The sequence below is a fragment of the Lithobates pipiens genome, unplaced genomic scaffold (assembly GCF_037356315.1).
Source record: "Lithobates pipiens isolate NorthernLeopardFrog02 unplaced genomic scaffold, aLitPip1_a1.2 Scaffold_1, whole genome shotgun sequence".
Classification (NCBI taxonomy): domain Eukaryota; kingdom Metazoa; phylum Chordata; class Amphibia; order Anura; family Ranidae; genus Lithobates; species Lithobates pipiens.
In genome coordinates, this window is record NW_027507685.1 from 215,446,709 (window position 1) to 215,474,125 (window position 27,417).

The window sequence follows — 27,417 nt, forward strand, 5'->3', positions numbered from 1 at the left end:
ACGGTGTGACAGAAAGTATTGCAATGACCGCCATTTTTTATTCTCTCGGGTGTTAGAAAGAAAATATTATATATTTTTTTATTTTTTTATGGTTGAACTAGATAGACTTGTGTCTTTTTTCAACCTGACTAACTATGTAACTATAATGTTTGGGGGTTCTTTTAATTAATTAGTTCTTTTAATTATATATATTTTTTTATTTTTTTATGGTTGAACTAGATGGACTTGTGTCTTTTTCTCAACCTGACTAACTATGTAACTATAATGTTTGGGGGTTCTTTTAATTAATTAGTTCTTTTAATTATATATATTTTTTATTTTTTTATGGTTGAACTAGATGGACTTGTGTCTTTTTCTCAACCTGACTAACTATGTAACTATAATGTTTGGGGGTTCTTTTAATTAATTTTTTTTTTAATTAATTAGTAATTAATTTTTGCTGGAAAATTACAAATTTTCCATCAAAAAAAAAAATGATTTTAACTCGTAAACACCGAATCTGAAAAATAGGCTCGGTCCTTACGCGGTTAAAGTGACGCAGTGCCGTATTTCAAAAAAATGGCCTGGCCAGGGAGTGGGTAAATCCCTCCGGGGCTGAAGTGGTTAAAATTGATGCATGTCAATTAAAGACGCTGGGTGTGCATGTGACCCGACTAACGCTGAAATTTATGCGTGTTTGTTGAAGGATCTGAACACGGCACGGCGACACTCTAAACCCCATTTGCGGGAGAATGATTTCATTGTCAAAGGGATGATTGGTAATAAAGTTGCAGCGTAAAATGTCGATGTATTAACGTTTAACGACAGCGCTTGTGTGCGAGTGTGTAGGGACAGGCGGCGTGTAGCTGAGCACGCCACTCCTGCACACGGATAATGAATTTAATTGGCCGGGTTGCTAGGTGGCAGTGCTGCTGCTTTTGTGAGAATGTGAGAAAACAGCTTTTCTCCTCGGAGAGGCAAAGAGCGGCAGGGGGAGCGCAGAAAAAAAAAATGGAAGGAGGGGGGAGGAAGCTGAATGCGGCGTAAGCTCAGCTGCTCGCTTTGAGGGATATCAGCTGAGCCGGAGCGAATGAGGATGTTGTTGGGGGCCACAAAAGACCCCGTGTAAAAAAAAAAAAAACAAACAGAAAAAAAAGCAAAGACGATTGTTGGACACACTATGGCATCAGATGCCGAGGAGCCGGTCGATGTATCGGCTGTGGCGGACGGCTCTCTGCTAGGAACCGGAGACGTAGCTGGAGATGGGCGGCTGGAGACAGAGGAGACAAGGACGGAAGGGTCCTCGGTGCTTTGGGGTGAATTTCAAGGCACACAGCAGAACGATGGAGAGGAAGAAGGTGACTGGTTCACAAGGGGTCTGCATGCATGCCAGCCTGATGGTAAGAACCTCTGATAAAATGTCTCTTCTATATGCATATCTATAGATATATAATAGACACATACTAAGAAATAAGCTTCGGTCTTCCATCCATAGAGGAACCACAACTCCAAGCTTGGCCAGTTAGCTAACAAAAGAAAACATGGCTCAGGCCTTAGGTAATACAATTTTAGCTCCATTACCAGAATACTGGTAAAGATAATATTGTTATTGCCTTAGGTAACATAGTTCTAGATTTAATAATATACTGCTGGTCCGGATAATGCGGTTCTGACTTCTCGTAATAAGGTCTGAATGCTAGTAACAGACTTCTGTTTACACGATTGTGCCTCAAGAAATATGGCTCCATTTGTGGCTGCATGACTCTGGCCTTTGGTCATATAATTTTGGCCTAGCACTATAGCTTCTGATCGCTTCTGGTTCTAATGGTGTGGTTCTGGCCTTCGGTAATAAGGTTCTAGTATGGTATGGCTCTTGTGATATGATTTAGGTCTTTAGGAAAACAAGCGTTTGATTTTTTTTAAATATGGTGGTTCCGAAAGCACGGTTTTATTGTCCCATGGTTTGGAGCTTTTTTTATATGATTTCAGCATTAGGTTCTCCCCCTGATAATGTGACACTGGCCTTTGGTAACGTGGTTCTAGACTGCATGATATGGCTTTGGGGCTGGTCATGTCAATTTGGTTTTGGTAAGAAGGTTCCAAATTGCATGATATGGCTTTGGGTTTTGCCAGGTTAATGTGGTCTCTGATAACATGCTCCTATATTGAATAGTATGGATTGGGTTTCATGATATCAATATGGTCTTTGATAACAAGGTTCTAGATTGCATGATATGACTTTGGGTTACGTGATGTAATTCTGCTTTTTTGGTAACGTGATTCTAGATTGCATAATATGGCCTTGGGTTCTGTGAGGTCATTCTGATGTTTAGTAACATGGTTCTAGATTGTGTTTCATGGCTTTGGGCTTTTCTGATGTCATTCTAGTCTTTGGTAAGAAGTTTCTAGATTGAATAATAAGACTTTGGTTTTATGATGTTATTCTGGTCTTTATTAACAAGGTTCTCGAATTACATGATATGACTTTGGTTTTGTGATGTTATTCTAGTATTTGGTAGCAAGGTGCTAGATTGTGTGATATGATTTAGGTTTTGTGATGTTATTCTGATCTTTGGTAACAAGGTTCTAGATTGCATGATATGATTTTTATTTTTGCGATGTCAATGTAATCTTGGTAACGTGGTTCTAGATTGCATAATAGGGCTTTGCGTTTTGTGATATCATTCTGGTCTTTGGTAACACAGTTCTTGATTGCATAATATGGCTTTGTGTTTTGTGATGTCAATGTAATCTTCGCTAACAAGGTTCTAGATTGCATGATATGGGTTTGGGTTTTGTGATGCCATTCTGGTCTTTGGTAACAAGGTTCTAGATTGCATGATATGATTTTTATTTTTGTGATGTCAATGTAATCTTGGTAACGTGGTTCTAGATTGCATAATAGGGCTTTGCGTTTTGTGATATCATTCTGGTCTTTGGTAAGACGGTTCTTGATTGCATAATATGGCTTTGTGTTTTGTGATGTCAATGTAATCTTCACGAACAAGGTTCTAGATTGCATGATATGGGTTTGGGTTTTGTGATGCCATTCTGGTCTTTGGTAACATGGTTCTGGCTTGCATAATATGGCTTTGAGTTTTGTGATGCCAATGTTGTCAATGTAATCTTTGGTAACAAAGTTCTAGATTGCATCTGTTTTGTGATGTAATTTTTACATTTGGTAAGACAGCCCTAGATTGCATGATATAGCTTTGAGTTTTACGATCTCATTGTGGTCTTTGGTAACAAGGTTCTAGATTTCATGATATGGTTTTTGTTTTTGGGATGTCAGTGTAATATTTGGTAACAAGGTTCTAGATTGTATGATATGGGTTTGGGTTTTGTGATACCATTCTGGTCTTTGGTAACGTGGTTCTGGATTGCATAATATGGCTTTGTGTTTGATGATGCCAATGTTGTCAATGTAATCTTTGGTATCAAAGTTCTAGATTGCATGATATGGGTTTTGGTTTTATGTTGCCATTCTTGTCTTTGTTAACATCGTTCTAGATTGCATGATATGGCTTTGAGTTTTGTGGCATCATTCAGGCATTTAGTAACAAGGTTCTAGATTGCATGGTAGGATTTTGTTTTTTTGTGATGTTAATGTTATCTTTGGTAACAAGGTCATAGATTGTATGTAATGGCTTTGGGTTTTGTGATGTCAATGTTGTCAATGTAATCTTCGGTAACAAGGTTCTAGATTGCATGATATGGCTTTGGGTTTTGTGATGTCATTCTGGTCTTTAATAACAAGGTTCTAAATTGCATAAGATGGCTTCGGGTTTTGTGATGTCAATGTTGTCAATGTAATCTTCGGTAACAAGGTTCTAGATTGCATGATATGGCTTTGGGTTTTGTGATGTCATTCAGGCATATGGTAACACACTCCTAGATTGTTTGATATGGCTTTGAGCTTTGTAATGCCATCAGTCATTGGTAATACGGTCATATTTTGAATAATATGGCTTTGGGTTCTGTGATGTCTTTCTGGTCTTTGGTAACATGGTTCCAGATTACATGATATGGCATTAGGTTTTCTGATGTCAATCTAATCTTTGGTAGCAATGTTCTATCCTTTTTAAATTGGCTTTGTTGATATTGTTCTGTCCTCTGGTTACAAGTTGTAAAATTTCATAGCTTGACTTTAGTTCTAATTATGTGGTTTTGGCTTTTGGTAACTGGTTCTGGTTCTTGTTATATGACTTGGGTTCTCTTAAAAATGTTCTGGCTCTATTAACATGAGTTTAACCAGCAATTCTAGGACTGAAAACACATTATTATCTCTCCCAAAAAGATTCTGACCTCCATCGACAGGGTTCCCTTGGGGTGATGGACCTCGTTTCTATTCTTTCTATTTGATCTAGGGATGCATTTCTGATCCTGGAAATGTTTCTAGCCTATGGTAACAGGATTCTAGCTTCAGGTATAGGGTTGCACCATAGTAACATAATTTTGGGTTCTGCCAATACGGTTTTGATAAGATAGTTCTGCTAAAATTATGATTAACTTTGGAATCGTAATTCTAGCAGTAGTAATAGTCTTTACCCTGGTAGTGTTGCCTTAGTCTAAAGCAGGGGTCTCCAAACTTTCTAAATCAAAGTTTATTGTTCTTCAAGCTTTAGGGGGGGTGGACTGTGGCCAACAGTGGAAATGTTTCTGGTATTAGGGGGTCTAACAGTGCCCCATCATTGGTATCATTGGGAGTAAAAGTACCTAATTGTTAGTGTCAGCGGAAGAAATATTGCCCCAATGTTGATATCTGGAGCTGCGATTGGACATCTATTAGGCGACCAATCATAGGAGAGGATGGGTGGAGAGGATGGGAGAAGAAGATATTGAGGACTTGGAGAAGTGGAGGACACCACCCGTCGCCGCCCCACCGAGACAGGGTAAGTGCCAGGCAGACGGCGGGTGGGGGGGCACAGTGGCAGCATTCGATGGGCACAGTGGGAGCATTTGATGGCACAGTGGGAGCATTTGATGGGGCACAGTGGGAGCATTTGATGGGACACAGTGGGAGCATTTGATGGGGCACAGTGGGAGCATTTGATGGGCACAGTGGCAGCGTTTGGGCACAGTGGCAGCGTTTGATGGGCATAGTGGCGGCGTTTGATGGGCACAGTGGCAGCGTTTGATGGGCATAGTGGCAGTGTTTGATGGGCACAGTGGCTGCGTTTGATAATGGGCAGGAGGGGTGGCTGACCTGGGCACTGTGGTATCATGCTTGGGATGGTGCCACCAGGAGATTGGGGGGAGGAGATTTGTGTTGGAAAGGGGAATTAGGAGGGCAGCATGAAGTGAGTGTTATTCTAGGAGGAGAAATAATGGGGAGCGGGATAGTTTAAGAGGTTTAAGAGTGTTGGTTTAGGGCAGTGATGGTGAACCTTGGCACCCCAGATGTTTTGGAACTACATTTCCCATGATGCACAACTAGTGCATGAGCATCATGGGAAATGTAGTTCCAAAACATCTGGGGTGCCAAGGTTCACCATCACTGGTTTAGGGAGATTTGTGTTAGGAGGGGGAGTGGGGAAATTTGAAGTGGAGGAGGGGAGAATATATGTTTTAGGAGGGGAAATTTTAGGGGTAGATGATTTGTGCTAGGAGGGGTGAATTTCTTTTATTAGGTATATGGGCGGCAAAGATTTGTGCTGGGAGGGGGGATTTCATCAGGGGGCTGGATTTGCACTGGAAGGAGGGGGAATTTATGCTTAGGGGATAAGCATGCAGATTAGCGCTCAGTGTTTTTCAGGGGGGAAGGCGCAGTTTGATATGTTCACCCTGGGCTCTAGATGACCTTGTCCCGGAACTGCTTACCTTCCAACTTTTTGAGATGGGAATGAGGGACACCTATTAGCGAAAGTATGTAGGCATAGGACACGCCCCCATGCCACACCCCCTTAAAGATTAATTATACAAAAAAAATGATTAGTTAAACCCACAAGTGCTTTTTTTTTGCCACTACTATTCTTTTATATTGGCTTTAAATTGGATGAAAGGTTTAGCGCTGGGAAACACTTTTTGAAAGATAAAAAGTGCGTTTTATATACAACTATATAGATCAGACCAAAATGAGGGACAAATGAGGAGGAAAGAGGGACAGAGGGACATTGCTCCAGATCAGGGAGTTATGCACTGGTCCAAGGTAAAAGGTTCATAGACACGCTAAACACCCCAAATCTTTTGGCGATAAAAAATGTAATGATAACAGTTTGTTGTAATTTCAGGCAGCAGCATTAAACACAGTTTCTCGGATCTACTGAATATACAAATCCTGCGCTTTGCCCTCTTAATTCCGTATAATCTGGATATAAATTCCTAAACTGGGGGCTGCGCTGTGGGCTGATAATGTTACTGTTTACATACATAACATGCTGTACCGCTATACGACACACAGATCCTGTCCATAGGAAACGGGTGAAGTTTTCGATTGATCAGGGAAAAAAAAGACCTCTAGAAGTTTTACGTACTCCAGTCTGATGCTGTTACTCCAGCCATATCCAAGTTTTATCTCGGATAAAATGTTTGCATTTGCTTTGTGCAGGAAGGGAATTGTAGTACTTTAACTACTTAAAGCGTAGTTCCACGTTTGCAGACAGATTTGAGAACCCGTCACTTGGGGTTGATTTACCAAAGGCAAATAGACGGTGCACTTTGCAAATGCAGTTGTTCTCATTCCCCAGAGCTTAGTAAATGTGGTGAAGCTCTGCTGATTTCCATCATCCAATCACGTGCAAGCAAAAATGTTTTTTTTTTTTTTTTATTACTTTTCCTTGCACCTGATTGGGTATTCTTTACAAAGTGAAGCTTTGCCGCATTTAAAATGAGTGCAACTGCGCTTGCCAAGTGCCCTAGTCTATTTATCTGTAGTAAATCAAGCCCTATAGGTTTTTTTATATGAGATCTAGCCCCGATATATGAGAACATTATTAAGAGAAACACTTTTTTGGGCTAGGAAATCAATTGATTCAGCCTACCCCTCCTCCAGTTCCAGTGGCAGTGCGTCCATAAGGGTGCACAGGCGCCACCCCCTCTCTCCAGCCACCCCCTCTATGGCCAATAGATAGATTCATGCATGAATCTATCCATGGCCGCCGCTGCCACTCCCTATTCAGCTTCTATTAGGCATAAAAAAAGGTAAACAGCGAGCGCCAAGCAGTTCACCCAGCTGTGTTAGAAAAGCGAATTAATATTTGCTTCCTAACACTGAACCGCCTCTCTGCCAATGGGGTCTTGGGTCTGTTACCTGTCACCCAATTGGCTGAAACGACAGGAGCTGTGATTGGATGTCTATCAGGCAACCAATTATAGGAGGGGATGGGAAGAGAGGACAGGAGAAGAAGACATTGAGGACATGAAGAGCGCGAGGACACTGTCCATCACCGTTACCCGCTGCCCCACCGAGACAGGGTAAGTGCCGGGCAGATGGCGGGTTCGGGGGGCACTGTGGCAGTATTCGATGGGCACAGTGGGAGCATTTAATGGGGCACAATGGGAGCATTTGATGGGGCACAGTGGGAGCATTTGATGGCACAGTGGGAGCATTTGATGGGCACAGTGGCAGCATTTTATGGGCACAGTAGTAGCGTTTGGGCACAGTGGCAGCATTTGATGGGCACAGTGGTGACATTTGATAGGCACAGTGGCTGCGTTTGATGACACAGTGGCTGCGTTTGATGACACAGTGGCTGCGTTTGATGAAACAGTGGCTGCGTTTGATGGGCACAGTGGCTGCCTTTGATGGGCACAGTGGCTGCCTTTGATGGGCACAGTGGCTGCCTTTGATGGGCACATTGACCGCAATTGATGGGCACAGTGGCTGCATTTGATGGGCACAGTGGTTGCGTTTGATGGGCACAGTGGCTGTCTTTGATGGGCACAGTGGCTGTCTTTGATGGGCCCAGTGGCAGCAATGATGGTCCCAGTGGCTGCGTTTGATGGCACAGTGGCTCAGTTTGATGGCACAGTGGCAGCAATGATGGTCCCAGTGGCTGCGTTTGATGGCACAGTGGCTCAGTTTGATGGCACAGTGGCAGCAATGATGGTCCCAGTGGCTGCGTTTGATGGCACAGTGGCTCAGTTTGATGGCACAGTGGCTCAGTTTGATGGCACAGTGGCTGCACTTGATGGGCACATTGGCAGCAATTGGCACATTGGCTCTGCGTTTGATAGCACAGTGGCTGCATTTGATGGGCACAGTGGCGGAAATTGATGAATAAGGGTGTGGTAGGGATTTTTTTTGGGTGGTGGGAGGCATGCTGTTTTTTTCCTTGATTTTTGCGTGGGGTGCCTGGTATAGATTGGGGGGGGGGGCTCATGCTTTTAAAAAAAATAAAAATAATTAAAAAAAAAAATTCTCTTTGCGGTTAATTTTGCAATGTTTTTTTTTTTCATTCAGGTATCAGTGGGGAAGCCCACTGACAGCTAATAACTCATCCGTTGTTAAGGACGCCGCGGCCAGTTTCCCGGACCTGCTCCTTAACAACCTATTGGCGGTGCGATTGGCGGATGAACATCCCGCCGAGCACACAGAAAATTTGTGCTGAAAACTTATGCTCGGCCCTAACTGTTCGCCCATCCCTAGTTGTTGCATTGGTCACTAGACCTTGAGATACAGTCCCAGGTGATCTTACCCTCTGATCATGACACAGTGAGCAGAACAGTAGTGACATCACCAAATCTTATTCTAAATCTGATGAGACGCTAGTCCAGAGGCACAGCACCTCAGATTGCCTCACAGTACACAGCTACAGCTATATGGCTATAGAATGGAAGTGCCTAGGCAAAGGAAGGGCACTGCTTTTTCAGGAGAAATTCAAGACAAAAAGGAGCATTTTCAGGGAGAGAATTTTTCCTACAATAGTTTGTGCTTCACCAACACAATTGACCTCGCTATTGCAGCAAGGAAGGTAACCAATTATTTGTATAGGCTATACAATGGAGAATCTGTTTAGAAAGCAAGAAACACCATATGGCTTTGTAATGACTACAAAAAGATGGTGTTGATGGGTGTTGGGGGTTATGCCGCGTACACGCGACCGGATTTTCCAGCAGACTAGGTCCGACAGTTTTTCCGACGAACTTTCAGCGGACTTCTGATGGACTTTCCAAATGAAAGGACTTGGACACACACAATCACACCAAAGTTTGACGGATTCGAACGTGATGACGTACGACTGGACTGGAATAAGGAAGTTCATAGCCAGTAGCCAATAGCTGCCCTAGCGTCAGTTTTCATCCATCAGACTAGCATACAGACGAACTGATTTTTCGACCGGACTCGAGTCCGTCGGAAAAATGTGAAACATGTTCTAAATCTAAAGTCCGTCTGATTTTTCAACAGCAAAGGTCTGATGAAGCCTACACACGATCGAATTGTCCGCCGGATTCGTTCCATCAGCCCTTTGCTGACGAAAAGTCCGGCTGTGTGTACGCGGTATTAGTCTCTAGTGCAGCTGGTAAGCATGCAGTCTAGAAACCAAAGACAGTTGTCTTGAGAGGTCCTGTTCACTGTTGTGTAAAGCCGCGTACACACGGGCGGACTGTCTGGCCAACTTAGTCCGTCGAAACACATTTCAGCGGACAGTCCGCTCGTGTGTGGGCTTCAGCAGACTTTTTCAGCATGCAGTCTGGCGGACTAAGTATTTCGGAATTTCCGTAATATTGTCCGTCAGACTTTGGTTTCAGCGGACAATCCGCTCGTGAGTAGGCTAGTTCGACGGACTAAGTATGGCGCATGCTCAGAAAGGATTTACCTGGCGAAAGGTTGCATTGCTGTGTATTGGACTTCCTATTTCTAGTCCCGTCGTACGTGCTGTACACGTCATCGCGCAAACTTTCGACGGACTGTTTGTGCATCCGTGTGTGGTCAAGTCCGTTCATTCGAAAGTAGGACGGACTGTCCGTCGGATTGTCTGACGGACTAAGTTGGCCATACAGTCCGCCCGTGTGTACACGGCTTAACTGTGACTACTTATTTAAGATTGGTGACACACTGGTACCATCTTTTTGCTTCACCTGCATCTAAGTACATTATACAGTGCATGCTGTAGAACAATTATTCCCAAACAGGGTTCCATGAAACCTCTGGGTTCTTCCAGAGGTTTCTACAGGTTCCTTGAGCTGTGGCTGATGGCCCTTCTATTTGGTGATGTCTACATGACATCTGAGATCTTTTTTAGCTACCTATACGGATGGCTTTCTGACCACTAATGTAAAGGGGGCCTCCTTTTTTATTTACTACCAATGCAAGGGGTATTCTTCCCATTAACCTCCAATAATTTTTTTCTTTTTTTTAGCAGGGGTTCTGTAATGCCGCGTACACACGACCGGACTTTCCGGCAGACTGGGTCCGACAGTCTTCCCGACAGACTTTTCAGCGGAGTTCCGACGGACTTCGGAACTAACGGACTTGGCTCCACACGAATGGACTTATGCCGCGTACATACAATCGGAATTCTCATCGGAAAAAGCTCTGATGGTTTTCCCGACGGAATTCCGACGGAATTCGGCTCAAGCTGTCTTGCCTACACACGGTTACACCAAATTCCGATCGTTTATAACACGGTGACGTACAACACGTACGGCAGGACTAGAAAAAGGAAGTTCAATAGCCAGTAGCCAATAGCTTCTGTCTCATAGTTCAATCTGAGCATGCGTGATTTTTGGCGTGTCGGAATTGCATACACACAATCGGAATTTCCGATAGAAAGTTTTTCCGTCGGGAAAATTGAGAACATGCTATCAATTTTTGGCTGGTGGAAATTCGGACAGCTAAATTCCGATGGAGCATACACACGGTCACATTTTCAGATGAAAAGCTCTCATCGGTCTTTTTCTGGCCGGAATTCCGATCGTGTGTACGCGGCATAAGTCTGTTCGAAAGTCTGTTCGTTTTGAACGTGATGAGGTAAGACAGGACTAAAAAAGGAAGTTCAATAGCCAGTAGCTAATATTCCTTTGCGTCGTATTTGGTCCGTCGGACCAGCATACAGACGAATGGTTTTCCCAATAGGAATTGAGTCCGTTGGACAGATTTAAAACATGCTCTATTTCAAGAACCACACATGTTCATTCTAGCCCACACACGATCGGATTGTCCAACGGACTGATTCCGTCGGACCTAGTCTGCCGGGAGATCCGGTCATGTGTACACGGCATAAGACCTCAAAATTTTTCAAGGGGTAAGAAGGTTGAGAAGGTCTGTTCTAAATAAGCTGTGACCAGCTGCATCCAAGAGTAACCAGGAGCAATGAGACAAAATTTCACAAAAAGGATAAAACACAAAGGATCGGACACAAATTTATGTGAAAAGATGTGAATGCTCTCAAGAATCTTCTCTTTCCTCTGTTTACAGACAGCTGGGTGGCTTTCAGAGACAGCGAGGAATCGCATAGCGATGATCAGGAGGGACTCTTAACACAATGCGGTGGCCGATGGTGGTGTGAAAGTAGCACAACACTCTGTACAAGAGAACATTCTCCGAACAAAGTAAGCTTGGTTTGCTATACATTGGTAATCTGCCATTTTATTCCATCAGTTTCCTGAACCATGGAGGGCAATAAGATGAGAAAGGAATGTGTAGGGACAACAAATGGCTACATAACAGTGTACATACGCATCGTGCTTGTCGTTTATGTCTTTTAATTTAAAGTGAAACACCAGCCAAGTAGTAAATACAAGGCTGGAACTCATATATAGGAAAGAGTTGATTTGTCAAAGCGATTATTCTTCGATCCAACCACCCTTGTTGTGCTTAGTGTCTGCATAGCATAAAGAAGGCAATAATGCATCGTCACAGTTTGCTTTTCTGCAGACCTAGGATTTGATTTACTGAGTCCCCGTTCACACTGATGCCGTGCGGGATTCGCAGTGATTCCTGCGTTTCCCGCACCGCATCACAATCGCACAGCATGCATGCGAACCATGGTGGGTATCAATGTTAAGTTAATGACACCCCAAAACTGGTTAGCAAAATGCAGTGCGAATGGCTAAATTGGATCGCATTGGGTGTGAACACCCATGTGATCCTATTCTAGTGCGAAAAAAAAAAAAATGCCTGCACCAGCTGGATTTGCAATGTGATTTGAGCCATACAAAATGAATGGCTCAAATCACACTGCAAAGAATTGCATGTGATTTGAGCAGGAATGGGGTGCAATTCTTGTCCGAATCATGTGCAACTTTCTGCACCGCAAAAGTGTGACCCGGGACCAAACCTGGAGAGTGGAAAATCTGGTGCAGCTCTCATAGAAATCAATCAGGTTTTTGCTTATTTGAACAAGCTGAAGTTAGATGCTGATTGGTTGCTATGCAGAGCTGCACCAGATTTTAGTAAATCAACCCCAAAATGTAATTAAGGCGTTTTGCATGCTATGTGGACTGTTAATAAACAGCTTATGCCCTGTACACACGGTCGGACATTCCGACCACAAAATCTGTCAGATTTTTTTCTGACGGATTTTGTCCGAAACTGGTGTTGCATGCACACGGTCAGACAAAGTTGTCGGAAAATCCGGCCGTTCGGGAACGTGATGACGTTCGTTGTGTACGACGGGACTATGTAGAGCAGGGGTAGGGAACCTCGGCTCTCCAGCTGTTTTGAAACTACAAATCCCATCATGCCTCTGCCTCTAGGAGTCATGCATGTGATTGTTAGGGTATTGCAATGTCTCATGGGACTTGTAGTTTCAAAACAGCTGGAGAGCCGAGGTTCCCTACCCCTGATGTAGAGGCTAGTAGCCAATAGCTTTGGTCTCGTAATTTGATCTGAGCATGCGTGGCACTTTGTCCGTCAGAATTTACGACAGAAATTGTCCAATAGAGCCCACACACGATTAGATTTTCCAACAATATAATCCGATCGGACATTTTCCGTCTGAATTTTCCAACCGTGTGTACAGGGCATTAGAGAGCAGGCACTCCCAGTGCAAGCTTGATTTCATCTTTTACCTGCAGTGTAGGTAATAATATCAGCTGAACTTAAAAAACTGATGATGAAAACTGAATTATTCAAGAAACACATCAATACATATTTTAAATTATTATTATACACAATTTATATAGAACCAACAGTTTACGCAGCACTTTACAATGTAGAGGGGAGGACAGCACAATTACAGCACAGTTCAATACAGAAGGGACGGGAAGGCCCTGCTCGTAGAGCTTACATTCTAAAGGGAGGGGGTGGTGGTACAAAAGGTAATAGATGCAGGGAATAATTTGATGGGGGTGGATCGGGGACAGTTGTTAGGTGGGTGTGGGATAGGCTTCCTTGAATAAATGAGTTCTCAGGGATCTCCTAAAGGTGGACAGGTTAGGGGCTGATTGGATATACTGAGGCAGGGAGTTCCAGAGGATGGGAGAGGCTCTGGAGAGTTCTGAAGGTGAGTATGAGAGGAGGTAACAAGGGAGCTAGAGAGCAGGAGGTCCTGGGAGGAGCGGAGGGGACGATTTGGGCAATATCTGCAGATAAGGTTGGTGATGTAGCTGGGGGCGATGTTGTGGTTAGCATTTTTAATTTTATACGGTGGGGTAGGGGAAGCCAGGGAAGGGATTGGCAGAGAGGGACGGCAGTCACGGATCGATTAGTGAGGTGTATTAGTCTAGCAGCAGCATTCATAATAGACTGAAGGGGGGATAGCCTGCGTAAGGGTAGGCCATTAAGGAGAGAGTTGCAGTAATCAAGGCGGGAAATAATGAAGGAGTGAATAAGTTGCTTTGTGGTGTCATTAGTGTGTGGTGTCATTGGTGTCATGAAATGGTTTAAAGTGATCTCTGAGCATTATAGAAGACCTGCAATTCTTATGTACCCATATACACAATGCCTGGCCATGAGACACTCTATTGATGGGGAAGGGCGCATGCTTACCCACAAGCAGAAATCAACTAGTTGTAGCAAGAACCTCATTGTGCTTTCCATAAACAACGTGGTGAGAGAGATTTGCTTGTCTTAGAGACCATTCACACAGAGGCGACTTTGGATCCGACCTGAAGTTGCCCCAAGTCGCCCCTATTCGTCCTGAAATGCTGATACATGATAAAATCAATGTAAGTGAATGAGAGCCACCTTACCCGCCTTATAAACGAGAGATCTTACTTTACTGCAACAAGCAATCATCACTGGGGCTCTAATGAAGAGGTGAGCCCCCTCGAAACGCATCAGCCGTATAAGTCCAGAAGGTATCTTCCCTAGATTGGAATATGTGCAGCGGATCAGGCAATATGGATCGCTGTTGATGTTGATGAGCTTGATATGTCTAGCTGTTTGTGAGTACACATCTGTTTTATTACTTGAATAAAAGAATCCATCAAGGTAATATGCAAGGCTGATGCGCCCACTTGTTTTGTTCTTTCAGCATTCATAACTGCTTCTGTGGTATGGATTTACTAAAGGTAAATGGAGACTGTGCACTTTGCATGGGCAGTTGCTCCAGAGCTTAGTAAACGAGGTGACGCTTCACTTTGCAAAGTGTACCCAATCACATGCAATGAAAAAATAATAATAATTTTTGCTTGCATGCGATTGTATAATGAAAGCTCTGGAGCAACTGCACTTGCAAAGTACACAATCTATTTGCCTTTGTTTAATCCACTGCAGTGTTTTATTTTACTACAACACTGGAACCGATCATGTGATTATAGTATGCAAATTCTCCCACATAACACTTCACCTCGCTTTAAAGAGGAAGTAAACCCTGATGAGTTTACTTCCTCTTTCATTCCCTGCAAAGGCAAAGCATAATGGACTACTATGCATCGCATAGTATTCCATTATGTGTCACTTACCTGACACCCTGTAGTCCGGCGCATCCATCTTCTCGGTGGGTCTCGCCGCTCCGCCGCTGTTATTCAGCAAAGCTGCGATGACGTCACTCCCGCACATGCGCACGGGATCCGCCACTCACGGCATATCGCCGTTGACCGCGGCACGCTCAGTGTGCCTGCACGCTGCTATCTACGGCGCATACGCCTTAGACATCGGTGCCTGTCTTTCGGCAAATATCTCCTAAACCGTGTAGGTTTAGGAGATATTTCTTGGACCTACAGGTAAGCCTTAATCTAGGCTTACTTGTAGGTCAAAGTGTGTTGTAAGGGTTTACAACCACTTTAATAAAATAAAATAAACTGTTACCCAATACCTAGTCCAATACCTAGTAAAGAAGACTATAAAGGTCTACCTTTCCCTGTGAAAATGCCATCAAATGTCGCTCCGTTCACAAGTTCCTGTCCCCTGAATTAGGAGGGGAAATTGACACATTCGGGAATGTAAATTTCTAGGGTTGTCCGCAGCCAGCCAGCTGGAGAGAGCCCTCCGACAATGGCTGGCAAGGGTGCCATTCACAGAACATTTTTTCACTGAATGCAAATAGCATTCTAATTGGATGATGCGAAACTGGTGATGTCACCACCCTGCCTCTCCAATTTCTCCAATCGGAGAACATGTCCGCTTAGAAAATGCAAAGTAGCCTATGAATGGCACCCGTGCCAACTGAGCGACCTCCTGTGCTCACAATACAGAAAGGCAGCCATTCGACACTGTACCCAGAAGCCAGTGGAGGTCACTGTGGTAGCAGTGCCTAATACAGTGATTTCCAGCTTCTGTGGCGATCAGCCAGGTATGACACATACATAATTACATTGGTCCAAGCTGGACTAGAGTAACAATGCAAAAATAGCCATACCTGGAATTCAGCTTTAAATCAGACGAAAAGAATGCCAAAAAAATACTTTCTGGCTTTGTTTGATGACTTTTTCAAATTTCTTTTAAATTATTGACAAGGGTTGGCTTTATCCCTCTTTCAGTCTATAGCAGGGGTCTCCAAACTTTCTAAACAAAGGGCTAGTTGACTGTCCTTTAGACTATAGGGGGGCCGTAGTAACTGGTGGAAGTAGAAAATGCCCCAGCATCAGTGGGAGCAAGAAAATTACATAAAGCCTGTAGTCAGTAGAAGGAGGAATAGTCTCCCATCAATTTTATTTATGGGAGGAATAGTACCCCATCATTGTTATTAATGGGAGGTATTGTTCCCCATCATTGGTATTAATGGAAGGAATGGTGCCCCATCATTGGTAATAATGGGAGAAATAGGGTCCCATCATTGGTGTCATTGGAAGAAAAAAAGCCCCATTGTTGTTATTAGTGAGGGGAATGGTTCCCCACTGTTGGTGTAGGACTGTCAGTGGAAGGAATGATTTCTTCTTGATGGTGACAGTGGGAGGAATAGTGCCCCAAGGGCTGGATAAAGGCAAGTAAAGGACCGCATTTTGGAGATCACTGGTCTATAGAAAAAACATTTCGGCTACACAGAAGACCCTCCATGTATACCACTATCTGATATACACATGTACTATTGATTACAATGTAATGGTATGCTCTCCTCTTCTCTTCATGTTGTAGAGCAGTGTCGGACACATATTTGAACACTGTTTTCCTCCAATATCCCATCCACATACAGAAGAAGACATAACACCACTGGAGTCATTATTACATGACATTGGATTGCAGGGGCACAGACAGACTAATACCAGGTAAGACACACCTGTATTGGGATGGATGTAGGGTAGACATACACCATGTTTTTTTATGTTCGTGCGTGGCCATTCAGATATGTCTCCTATGTGTTTTGAAGGACCCTATTCAGTTGGCTTTAATAGGAAAATCCTATCCAATGCTTAACAATGCATGATGTAGAACCTTTCTTAACAAACCTCAGGCTTGGGCCTATTAAAATCTTAATGGATTTCCTCATATCCATGTATTTCAAGTTGAATTCCAGGCAGATACAGTATCTCACAATAGTGAGTACACCCCTCACATTTTTGTAAATATTTTATTATATCTTTTCATGTGACAACACTGAAGAAATGACACTTTGCTACAATGTAAAGTAGTGAGTGTACAGCTTGTATAACAGTGTACATTTTCTGTCCCCTCAAAATAACTCAACACACAGCAGTTAATGTCTAAACCGCTGGCAGCAAATGTGAGTACACCCCTCAGTGAAAATGTCCAAATTGGGCCCAAAGTGTCAATATTTGGTGTGGCCATCATTATTTTCCAGCACTGCCTTAACCCTCTTGGGCATGGAGTTCACCAGAACTTCACAGGTTGCCACTGGAGTCTCTTCCACTCCTCCATGATGACATCACAGAGATGGTGGATGTTAGAGACCTTGCCCTCCTCCACCTTCCATTTGAGGATGCCCCACAGATCCTCAATATGGTTTAGGTCTGGAGACATGCTTGGTCAGTCCATCACCTTTACCCTCAGCTTCTTTAGCAAGGCAGTGGTCATCTTGAAGGTGTGTTTGGGGTTGTTATGTTGGAATACAGCCCCGCAGCACAGTCTCTGAAGGGAGGGGATCATGCTCTACTTCAGTATATCACATTACATGTTGGCATTCATGGTTCCCTCAATGAACTGTAGCTCCCCAGTGCCAGCAGCACTCATGCAGCCCCAGACCATGACACTCCCACCACCATGCTTGACTGTAGGCAAGACACACTTGTCTTTGTACTGTTCACCTGGTTGCTGCCACACGCTTGACACCATCTGAACCAAATAAGTTGTCTTGTGCATCACCTTTAGAAGAGGCTTCCTTCTGGGATGACAGCCATGCAGACCAATGTGATGCTGTGTGCGGCGTATGGTCTGAGCACTGATAGGCTGACCCCCCACCCCTTCAACCTCTGCAGCAACGCTGGCAGCACTCATATGTCTATTTCACAAAGACAACCTCGACCATGGCGAGGCCTGTGAGTGGAACCTGTCCTGTTAAACCGCTTGGCTGCAGCTCGGTTTCAGGGTCTTGACAATCTTCTTATAGCCTAGGCCATCTTTATGTAGAGCAACAATTTTTTTTTTTATCAGATCCTCAGAGAGTCCTTTGCTATGAGGTGCCATGTTGAACTTCCATTGACCAGTATGAGGTTGTGAGAGCGATAACACCAAATTTAACACACCTGCTCCCCATTCACACCTGAGTCCTTGTAATACTAAGGAGTCACATGACACCAGGGAGGGAAAATGGCTAATTGGGCCCAATTTGGAGGTTTTTACTTAGGGGTGTACTCACTTTTGTTGCCAGCGGTTTAGACATTAATGGCTGCGTGTTTAATTATTTTTAGGGAACAGCACATTTACACTGTTATACAAGCTGTACAATCACTACTTTACATTGTAGCAAAGTGTAATTTCTTCAGTGTTGTCACATGAAAAGTTATAATAAAATATTTACCACAATGTGAGGGGTGTACTCACTTTCGTTGTGTGTGTGTGTATATATATATATATATATATATATATATAACACATTAAAACCTAAAAATTTAACTGACGCTAAACTCTGGTCTGAGAGAAAAAAAATGCTATTCAAAAGTAAGAACTCTGTTGACATTGCAGACTGTGACCATGTTACTATGATACGTCCTAGATGTCCTAGATGTGGGTGTAATATGCACATTGTCAGAGAGGTGGACTTCGCCTTTAATGCAGCTCTGTAATCCCTAATACATCATAAATGTATCTGTGCAAGTGCAAGTAGTGTACATACCTGAATTTAACTTGATATCAGCTTGGTGCAGTGTTTGTACTGTAGAGCTCATGCTTGGAGGGGGAGAAGCAAGGAACAAGGGACATGCTCATAGGAAGAGAGAGTAGACTGACAGAGACATAAGCTCATAAGTCTGTTGCTTCTCCTGTTACTGAACAGGTTTTCTGCCTTGTCAGTAAAGCTGTGCTGCGTTGCAGAGCTGTGTAAATCTCAGGACTGGAAGTCCAAAAAATAAATCCTTTGGCGGGTAAAACCATCCCATTATGGAGGAGCAAAGTTCTATTTAAGTATATGGAACATTGGCGGAGGTCGCAGCCCTCAGAGGAGGAAAATATGGCCCAAACCTTTCTGGTGGTGATTCTCAGGCAGGTTTAGGCTGAGTTTGGATTGATAATAGTGATCTTATTTGTAAAGAGACAGTTATATACAGGAACCTTACACTGGAGTGAGATCAGGATCACACTGAGGCAGCACGACTTACAGCGCGACTGCCTCAGGTGACCTGGACACGACCGCTGCAGCAACTTGCAAAATGACTTCTGTATAGAAGTCAATGCAAGTCACCTCAAGTTGCCCCCAAAGTAGTACAGGAACCTTTTTCTAAGTCGGAGCGACTTGTTTCGCTCTGATTAGAACGGTTCCATTGTACAAAACGGGACGCTACTTGTCAAGCGGCTAAGTCACCTGACAAGTCGTCTCAGTGTGAACCGACCCTCAGTGTTTTAGCTCTTTGGTCAGAATAAAAATAAGAGGGAACAAGATCTTAGAAATGTATCATTTAACTTATTTGGATATGATTTTTTGTTCCTGTGTTTGTTGAAATGAATATTTTGTGTTATCTTCCAGAGACACATGTGATCACAGATCGGCAGACTGTCTATGGGGGGCTACATCTGACCATACTCAAGATCCTGATATGCTGTATAAATGGGAAGGATCCCAACTAAGAAGCGCCTACCTCTCATCCCTAAACATCAAACCCAATGACAAGGTTATTTTTCCCTCTGCTGTATGTAAGGTCTATGATCGTGACCTAACCTAAACTTGATGGGGCAAATTTAGAAACAAGCTACTTTTCTTCTTTGGGTGGGGTGGAAATGGTTCTCTATTGGACCATTGAATGTTTCTAGGGTTTTCATGATTCCCTGGTACTGTAATGGCAGGTTGCTTTTTATCTGAGTTTGCAGTCACTGGATTCTCCTTATTAACTCCCAAGAAATTCAGTCGCCTCCTAGAGCAGCCATTATCAACCAGGTTTTTGTGGAAGCCAAGGGTTTCTCCAGAGGTTGCTAGGGGTTCCTTGAACTGTGGCTAAATGAACTCTCACTTGATGGTAACGGCATAGTTTCAAGGTCAAAGCCACTTGATATGTCACCAATTACTTTTTTAGCTGTCTTTAAAGGTGTGATTCTGACCATCACTGTCAGCCCTTGTACACACGGTCGGAGATTCCGACGGAATGTGTCCTATTGGACTGTTTTGTCGGATAATCCGACTGTGTGTGGTCTCCATCAGACTGTTTCTGACGGAGTATCCGACGGACCAAGTTGTCCAACTTGTCCGTAAAATTTTCCCACAAAATGCTCCGTTCGGACATACTCCGATCATGTGTAGCCTACTCTGACGGACAAAGTGCCACGCATGCTCAGATCAAATTCCTAGAACAAAGCTATTGGCTACTAGCCTGAATGTAGTCCCGTCCTAACAAAATAACGTCATCACGTTATGTACAATCGGATTTTCCGACAACTTTGTCCGACCGTGTGTATGCAACAGTTTTGGACAAAATCCAACGGATTTGGTTGTCAGAATGTCCGACCGTGTGTACAAGGGCTAAGAGGGACATTCTTCATATTGACCACCAATGTGGGAGGCATTTTTTCAGCTGACCCTGAATGAATTGGTTTTAGAAAGGGTTTCCTAAGTCCTAAAAATGATTTCAAGCGTTCCGCTGGGGTAAAACTGAGAAGACTGTCCTAGAGGATTGTTCATTGAAATATGTGAAGAATCTACCACAAGTAGTAATATTTTGAGGTATATTTTGTGTGTTGGTGATCAAGGCAAACCAAACTGGAAGCTACCAAGAGAAGTTGCAAGCCCTATGCTTTCCCTCCTCACCAGGAACCTTTTCCTGTTACTAGTTCTGTCCATACCAGGCGGACAGGTACCTGTCCCTACTCTATCCCCTTGCAAAATGCATACCAAGCCTTGGAGCCAGGGCCTTAAATAGGCTCTGCCTTACCCAAGATGGCTGCTAGAGTCACATGGGGCAGCAGCATCCTATTGGATCAATTCCCCAGTGATGCAGGACACCATAGAGGAACCATGTTCCTCTTAAATTTCTCTCCAACTACAGTACCGCTGTGGAAGAGTACCACCTTCAGTGGAGAAAGTAGACTGCACCTGCCTACATACCTAGATCACAGAAAACACTGCATATTTGCCACATATCATTCTACTGGTTATCTTTTGCAGATATTTACCATGTTTAACTCTACCCGTCCATTGTCATATGACATCCACAGGAACACTCTGTCCCTTAGGGCGGGCATCATATGATGTCCTTGGCCTCCCAGCGGTATAGGGGGCACGCCCCTTGCGTCACTCAAGAGCCGATGCGCGTGCCCGGTGGCTGTGATGTCTGCCGGACATCCGCAATTGCTGGTGACAGAACAGATACGTGGATCTGTGTGTGTAAACACACAGATCCACGTCCTGTCAGGGGAGAGGAGACAAATTATGTGTTCCTAGTATATAGGAACACCGATCGGTCTCCTCCCCTAGTCAGTCCCCTCCACCACAGTTAGAATCACTCCTTAGGTAACAGAGTTAACCCCTTGATCACCCCCTAGTGTTAACTCCTTCCCTGCTAGTGACATTTCTACAGTAATCAGTGTGTTCCGCTGAGGTAAAACTGAGAAGACTGTCCTAGAGGATTGTTCATTGAAATATGTGAAGAATCGACCACAAGTAGTAATATTTTGAGGTATATTTTGTGTGTTGGTGATCAAGGCAAACCAAACTGGAATCTACCAAGAGAAGTTGCAAGCCCTATGCTTTCCCTCCTCATTAGGAACCTTTTCCTGTCACTAGTTCTGTCCATACCAGGTGGACAGGTACCTGTCCCTACTCTATCCCCTTGCAAAATGCATACCAAGCCTTGGAGCCAGGGCCTTAAATAGGCTCTGCCTTACCCAAGATGGCTGCTAGAGTCACATGGATCACTTCCCCAGTGATGCAGGACACCATAGAGGAACCATGTTCCTCTTAAATTTCTCTCCAACTACAGTAACACTGTGGAAGAGTACCACCTTCAGTGGAGAAAGTAGACTGCACCTGCCTACATACCTAGATCACAGAAAACACTGCATATTTGACACATATTTGCCACATATTTGCCAGTGCATATTTATAGCACCGATTGCTGTATAAGTGTCACTGGTCCTAAAATAGTGTCAAAAGTGTCCGATCTGTCTGCCGCAATGTCATCGCCGCCATTACTAGTAAAAAAAAAAATAGTAATAAAAATGCCATAAATCTATCCCCTATTTTGTAGCTGCTATAACGTTTGCACAAACTAATCAATATACGCTTATTGCTAAAAAAAATTTACCAAAAATATGTAGAAGAATAGATATCGGCCTAAACTGAGGTAAAAATTCATTTTTGTTTTTTTTAAAATTTGGGATATTTATTATAGCAAAAAGTAAAAATATATTTTTTTTTCAAAATTTACGCTTTTTTTTTTGTTTATAGCACAAAAAATAAAAACCGCAGAGGTGATCAAATACCTCCAAAAGAAAGCTCTATTTGTGGTGGGAAAAAGGACGTCAATTTTGTTTGGGAGCCACATCGCGCGACCGCACAATTGTCAGTTAAAGCGACACAGTGCCCAATCGCAAAAAGTGCTCTGGTCTTTGGGCAGCCAAATGGTCCGGGGCTTAAGTGATTAAAGGGAACTTTCAGTTTTGCTTAAAAAATATCTACGCTATATGTAAAAATTTGGGATTTTGCATTCTTGTTCATAAACATAACAATATTTTTTTTTCTTAGCTGCAGTAAGATATATACTGTAGTTTGACTTCTTCAGATTTTAACTTTTGTCAGGTTTTATTTTGCGCAGATCCCGCCAAACAAAACTCGGTCCTCTCCAGCTCCTAAACAGAGGATCCAGCCACACAAAATGAGCACAGGACTGGGGCGAGAGCTCAAACTAATGAAGGTAAGTGCTCTCTAATACTTCTATTCTGGATTTTTTTCAATTTATTATGAATGGTGCTGGATAAATAGCTGTTGGGTGGCAGATCTGCCTGGTATTTGCTGTGTACCCAGCCGTCATTAGACGGCTTGGTACTGTAAGACACTGTACCCAGCTGATCCAAATGGCTGGGTATCATAAGATGGCTGTGATTGGTCATCACATGGTACCATTTACAGTGTTGATCCCTCCCCTTCCCCTTACAGCAAGGGAAAGCGATAGATGAGCACTTGTCAATGGGGGAAAGAATACATGGATCAGCAGCTGAAGCTTTATTCTTTCCATTTCATTGTCACAGAGAATGTTTTTTTATTAACCCTTTCGTGCCCTCCTCCTCCCCTACACATGGCAGTTCTATGCTGTCTCCATGTGACCGGTACATTAACCACTTCAGCCCCAGAAGAATTTACCCCCTTCCTGATCAGAGCACTTTTTGCGATTCGGCACTGCGTCGCTTTAACTGACAATTCCAAACAAACAAAATTGACGTTGTTATTTTCCCACAAATAGAGCTTTCCTTTGGTGGTATTTGATCACCCCTGCGCTATAAACAAAAAAAGAGCGACGATTTTGAAAAACAATGCAATATTTTTGACTTTTTGCTATAATAAATATCCCCCAAAAATATATAAAAAAAACTTTTTTTTCCTCAGTTTTCTTCTACATATTTTTGGTAAAAAAAATCGCAATAAGCGATTATTGATTGGTTGGCACAAAAGTTATAGCGATTTTTATCGTGACTGTGACATTATGGCGGACACATTGGACATTTTTGACACATTTTTTGGGACCATTGTCATTTATGCAGTAATCAGTGCTATACAAATGCACTGATTCCTGTGTAAATGACACTGGCAGTGAAGGGGTTAACCACTAGGTGGCAGTGTAGGGGTTAAGTGTGTCCTAGGGGCGTGTTGCTAACTGTGGGGGGCGTGACTGTGTTTTACACATCATTGATCTCTGCTCCAATCACAGGGAGCAGAGATCAGTGTCACTGTTGCTAGGCAGAATAGGGAGATGCTTGTTTACTTTAGCATCTCCCCGTTCTTCCTCTCCGTGAGGTGATTGCGGATATCCCCGCGGCGATCGAGTCCACGTGACCCGCGACCCGACTCACGGAGCTTCCCGCGCGAGTGCCCCCCATGCCTCTTAAAGGGCAACGAACAGGTACGTGATTCTGCCTGTACGTGCCCTTCTGCGGTTAACCATATCGCCTCTTTTATTTTGCCCATATGATCACCTATGGCTGACTGGGGGAGGAGACAGATCGGTGTTCCTGTATACTAGGAACACACAATCTGTCTCCTCTCCCCTGACAGAATGTGGATCTGTGTGTTTATTTCTATGTGACCAGTACATTAACCCCTTCACTCCCTTCTTCTTCTGTGTATGACCTGATCTTATCTAGTGCACCATTCTCTTTGTTTAACCCCCTCACTACCTGCATGTTTCTTCATTTCCAAAAAATTGTGTCAAAAATTTAGATCATCTTGGGGTGTCTAATTAAAAAAAAATTGTGTTATATCAGAGGTTCCGTGTGTGTCTGTGTCACAGAAACCACAGCACTCTACAACCAAGAATGTCAAGAAAATTGTAATTATATGGTGTCTGCCACCAATTTGTGACCAAAAACAATAGTGAAGAAACCAACCATAGATTAACAAAAAGTAAATGATAAATATTCACTAAATGAATGTTGGTAGCCTAGATCTTATAATAAATGGATTGATCTAACCAGGGCCAGGACAAGGGGTGGGCAGGAGAGGCGGCTGCCCTGGGCGCGGTGGGGAATTGGTGGGGGGATTTATGTTAGGAAATGGGATTCGGAGTGATAGATTTGTGCTCGCAGGGATGATTGGGGGGGATTTGTGCTAGGAGGGGAACTTTGGGGGGAGGATTAGTTCTAGATGAAGGGATTTAGAAAAGATTTGTGTTGGAATCGGGGGATATGGAGGGGGGGGGAGAGGATTTATACTCAGAAGGGAAATTTAAGGGGTAGAAGATTTGTGCTAGAAGGGAGGATTTGAAGAGGGAGAGGATTTGAGGTGGGAGGGGGGGATTTGTACTGGAAGAAGGGGACTTTCCGAACGAACGGACTTGGCCACACACAAACAGACTAAGTCAGTTCGAAAGTCCATTCATTTTAAACGTGATGACGTAAGACGGGACTAAAAAAGGAAGTTCAATAGCCAGTAGCCAATAGTTTCCCTTGCGTCGTATTCGGTCCGTCGGACCAGCATACAGACGAACAGTTTTCCCAATAGGAATTGAGTCAGTCGGACAGATTTGAAACATGTTCTATTTCTAGGTCCGTCTGATTTTTTAGATGAAAAAACTATCAGATTAGCCCACACCGATCGGATTGTCCAACGGATGGATTCTGTCGGACCTAGTCTGCCGGAAAGTCCGGTCGTGTGTACGCAGAGAATTTTGGCTTGCAAAGGAATGTATGCTTAGGGGGTAAGTGTGAATTTTAGTGCTCAATGTTTTTTTTTTTTTGGGGGGGGGGGGGCTGTTGGCTTTTTCGCCCAGGACACTTACATATCCTTGTTCCAGCACTGGATCTAACTATAAGGGTGTTGCTGCAGATTCACCAGGAGGGGGCACTCCATTCAGGACACAACTATAAAAGAAAAGACATGGCGTAGCCGTAGACACTCCATAGTGTAGTATTAAAAACTATTACAAAAAATTATATTGTACATTTCTTGAATGAATAAAAATGCAATCACAAAAGTGGAGGGGCGGGTTGGCGTTTATGTGATAAGTACCAGGAAAACATCAACCAGAGGAAGGGAATACACAGCCTTGGCCACCGGAATGAAGAGATGGACCAGACCCAGACGGCAGCAATCTCAGATGTCAGTACTGCTGAGGATAGTGTATGATACCCAGAATGGGAGACACAATCTGAAGACCTCCTCCACCCGACGTGACCTATGGTGCATGGAAAGTTGAAACGTGAATAGCTGTAGCCATGATATATGTGAAATAAAGTGCTGTCCTATGGAGGTGGTGTGAGCGGCTGGCTCAGGCTCTCAGTGGCATGCTGAAAGGCTAAGCCAGCTGCCAGTCCAGGCATCTGGGTGGATCCTTACATTAAAGTCGGGACTGATCCTGATCCTGGACAGGCTGAGCGATTTCAGCCAACAGCGGCTTTAGCCTGCTGTCGGCTGAATCACAGCTGTAGAACTAAGTGCACTTGTGTGATCCATGGGAGAAGTAGGACCAGAAGAGATGTGGTCCTAATTCTCCTTTTGGGTTAAAAAAGGTAAAAACACCAACCAAAGAAATCAACACTCATGGTTCATCTCAAATCCATGGTGGCGGTGAACGTGAACCTTATCCCTAGTAGTCTGTAGTTAGTGTGTGAACAGGTAAATCATTTTATCAGTGCGTTTCTAATATTTTAAAAGGATTTGCTTTAAAAAGGATAGAACTGCCATTTTGTTTTTATGATCAGGTTTAGAAGCGACCGCATATTTCTTACATGACTGCTTCTTTCTCCTCAGGTGGCCTCTGTATCTGTCCATGTCACTGGATTTAACCCTTCCCACCATCTCCAGTCCCTGTTCCAGCATTGGTCCCAACCCAGCGGGAAAACAAGGCTGAAAGTGGCCTATGACTTTAACCGCAGCCTCCTGGTGTAATGATCCCTTGGACTTTCAATTTGGTAATATTGGGTGGCCATGTCAAGGATTTTTATGTCACAGAAAAGTATATTTTCTACAATAAATGCTAGTGATTGAATGAGTGATAGTTTTTCTGATATATGGTGAAAAAGCACATCACACCAGTGCTTAGTATGAAGTTACCATGGTAAGTAATCATTTCTCAGATTGTCATTTGTAATTGTATCTAAGGAAATAACATTGTCAGGCATTCTGCATTACCCCTGAGCAACCAAAACTTTTTTTTACTTTTATACCAAAAAGAGATACACACTGATCAGTTACTACAGATGTTATGTTGCCCACAGACATAAGATGACTGTATCTAAATCAGGAGTCTCAAACTGGTGGCCCTCCAGCTGTTGCAAAACTACAAGTCCCATGAGGCATTGCAAGGCTGACAGTTACAAGCATGACTCCCACAGACATGATGGGACTTGTAGTTGTGCAACAACTGGAGGGCCACCAGTTTGGGACCCCTGATCTAAATCCACCGGGATCAGAAGAGAATATAATATCTATGTTATGGTGCACCCTGGCAGCTGATGTGGGCACACTCAAGACGTGGATTGACAGTTGGGCTTCAACAGAGCTTCGGATGTTGGAGAGGGGCTGGGAACCCTGGAGGCCCCAGTTTTCTTTGTTGCAAACTGATACCATGTTGCGGCTGTCAGTATGCCCTACCAATGGGATTGAAAGGCCACGATGTGGAGAGTGGTCACAGAGCTGTAGACAAGAGAGTATAAATAAAGTCCAATGATTAAGGTGCCACGTCCCTAACTAATTACAATAAAAACTTACAAAATGGATCGTGATTTTTTTTATAGGTATTATTACTTATTTTACTAAAACATGATTAAAACTTTGCCCATAAAACCACTAAAGGAGAAGTACAGCCAAAGCTTATTGGTCTGTACTTCTGTGGATCACAGGAGTGCAGTTTGTTCTGCAC

The 27,417-nt window shown here is 43.5% G+C and overlaps 1 protein-coding gene across 1 annotated transcript; it reads left to right on the forward strand.

Annotated features, from left to right (window-relative positions):
* The first annotated feature begins 912 nt into the window (after positions 1–912).
* Positions 913–26,544, forward strand: LOC143983100 (uncharacterized). Its single transcript, XM_077482374.1, has 6 exons — positions 913–1,379; positions 11,339–11,472; positions 16,382–16,512; positions 19,383–19,527; positions 22,660–22,758; positions 26,307–26,544. Exons 1-6 carry the CDS (start codon positions 1,160–1,162, stop codon positions 26,442–26,444), a joined length of 867 nt encoding a protein of 288 aa, XP_077338500.1. The 5' UTR covers positions 913–1,159; the 3' UTR covers positions 26,445–26,544.
* Positions 26,545–27,417: the final 873 nt, after the last annotated feature.

Excerpts from the sequence above, each read along its gene's own strand:
- LOC143983100 (XM_077482374.1), top strand. The coding sequence starts at position 1,160 with ATGGCATCAGATGCCGAGGAGCCGGTCGATGTATCGGCTGTGGCGGAC. Across the intron at positions 11,473-16,381 it reads GAGAACATTCTCCGAACAAA|AGCAGTGTCGGACACATATT; the intron begins GTAAGCTTGGTT and ends TTCATGTTGTAG. Across the intron at positions 19,528-22,659 it reads ACATCAAACCCAATGACAAG|ATCCCGCCAAACAAAACTCG; the intron begins GTTATTTTTCCC and ends TATTTTGCGCAG.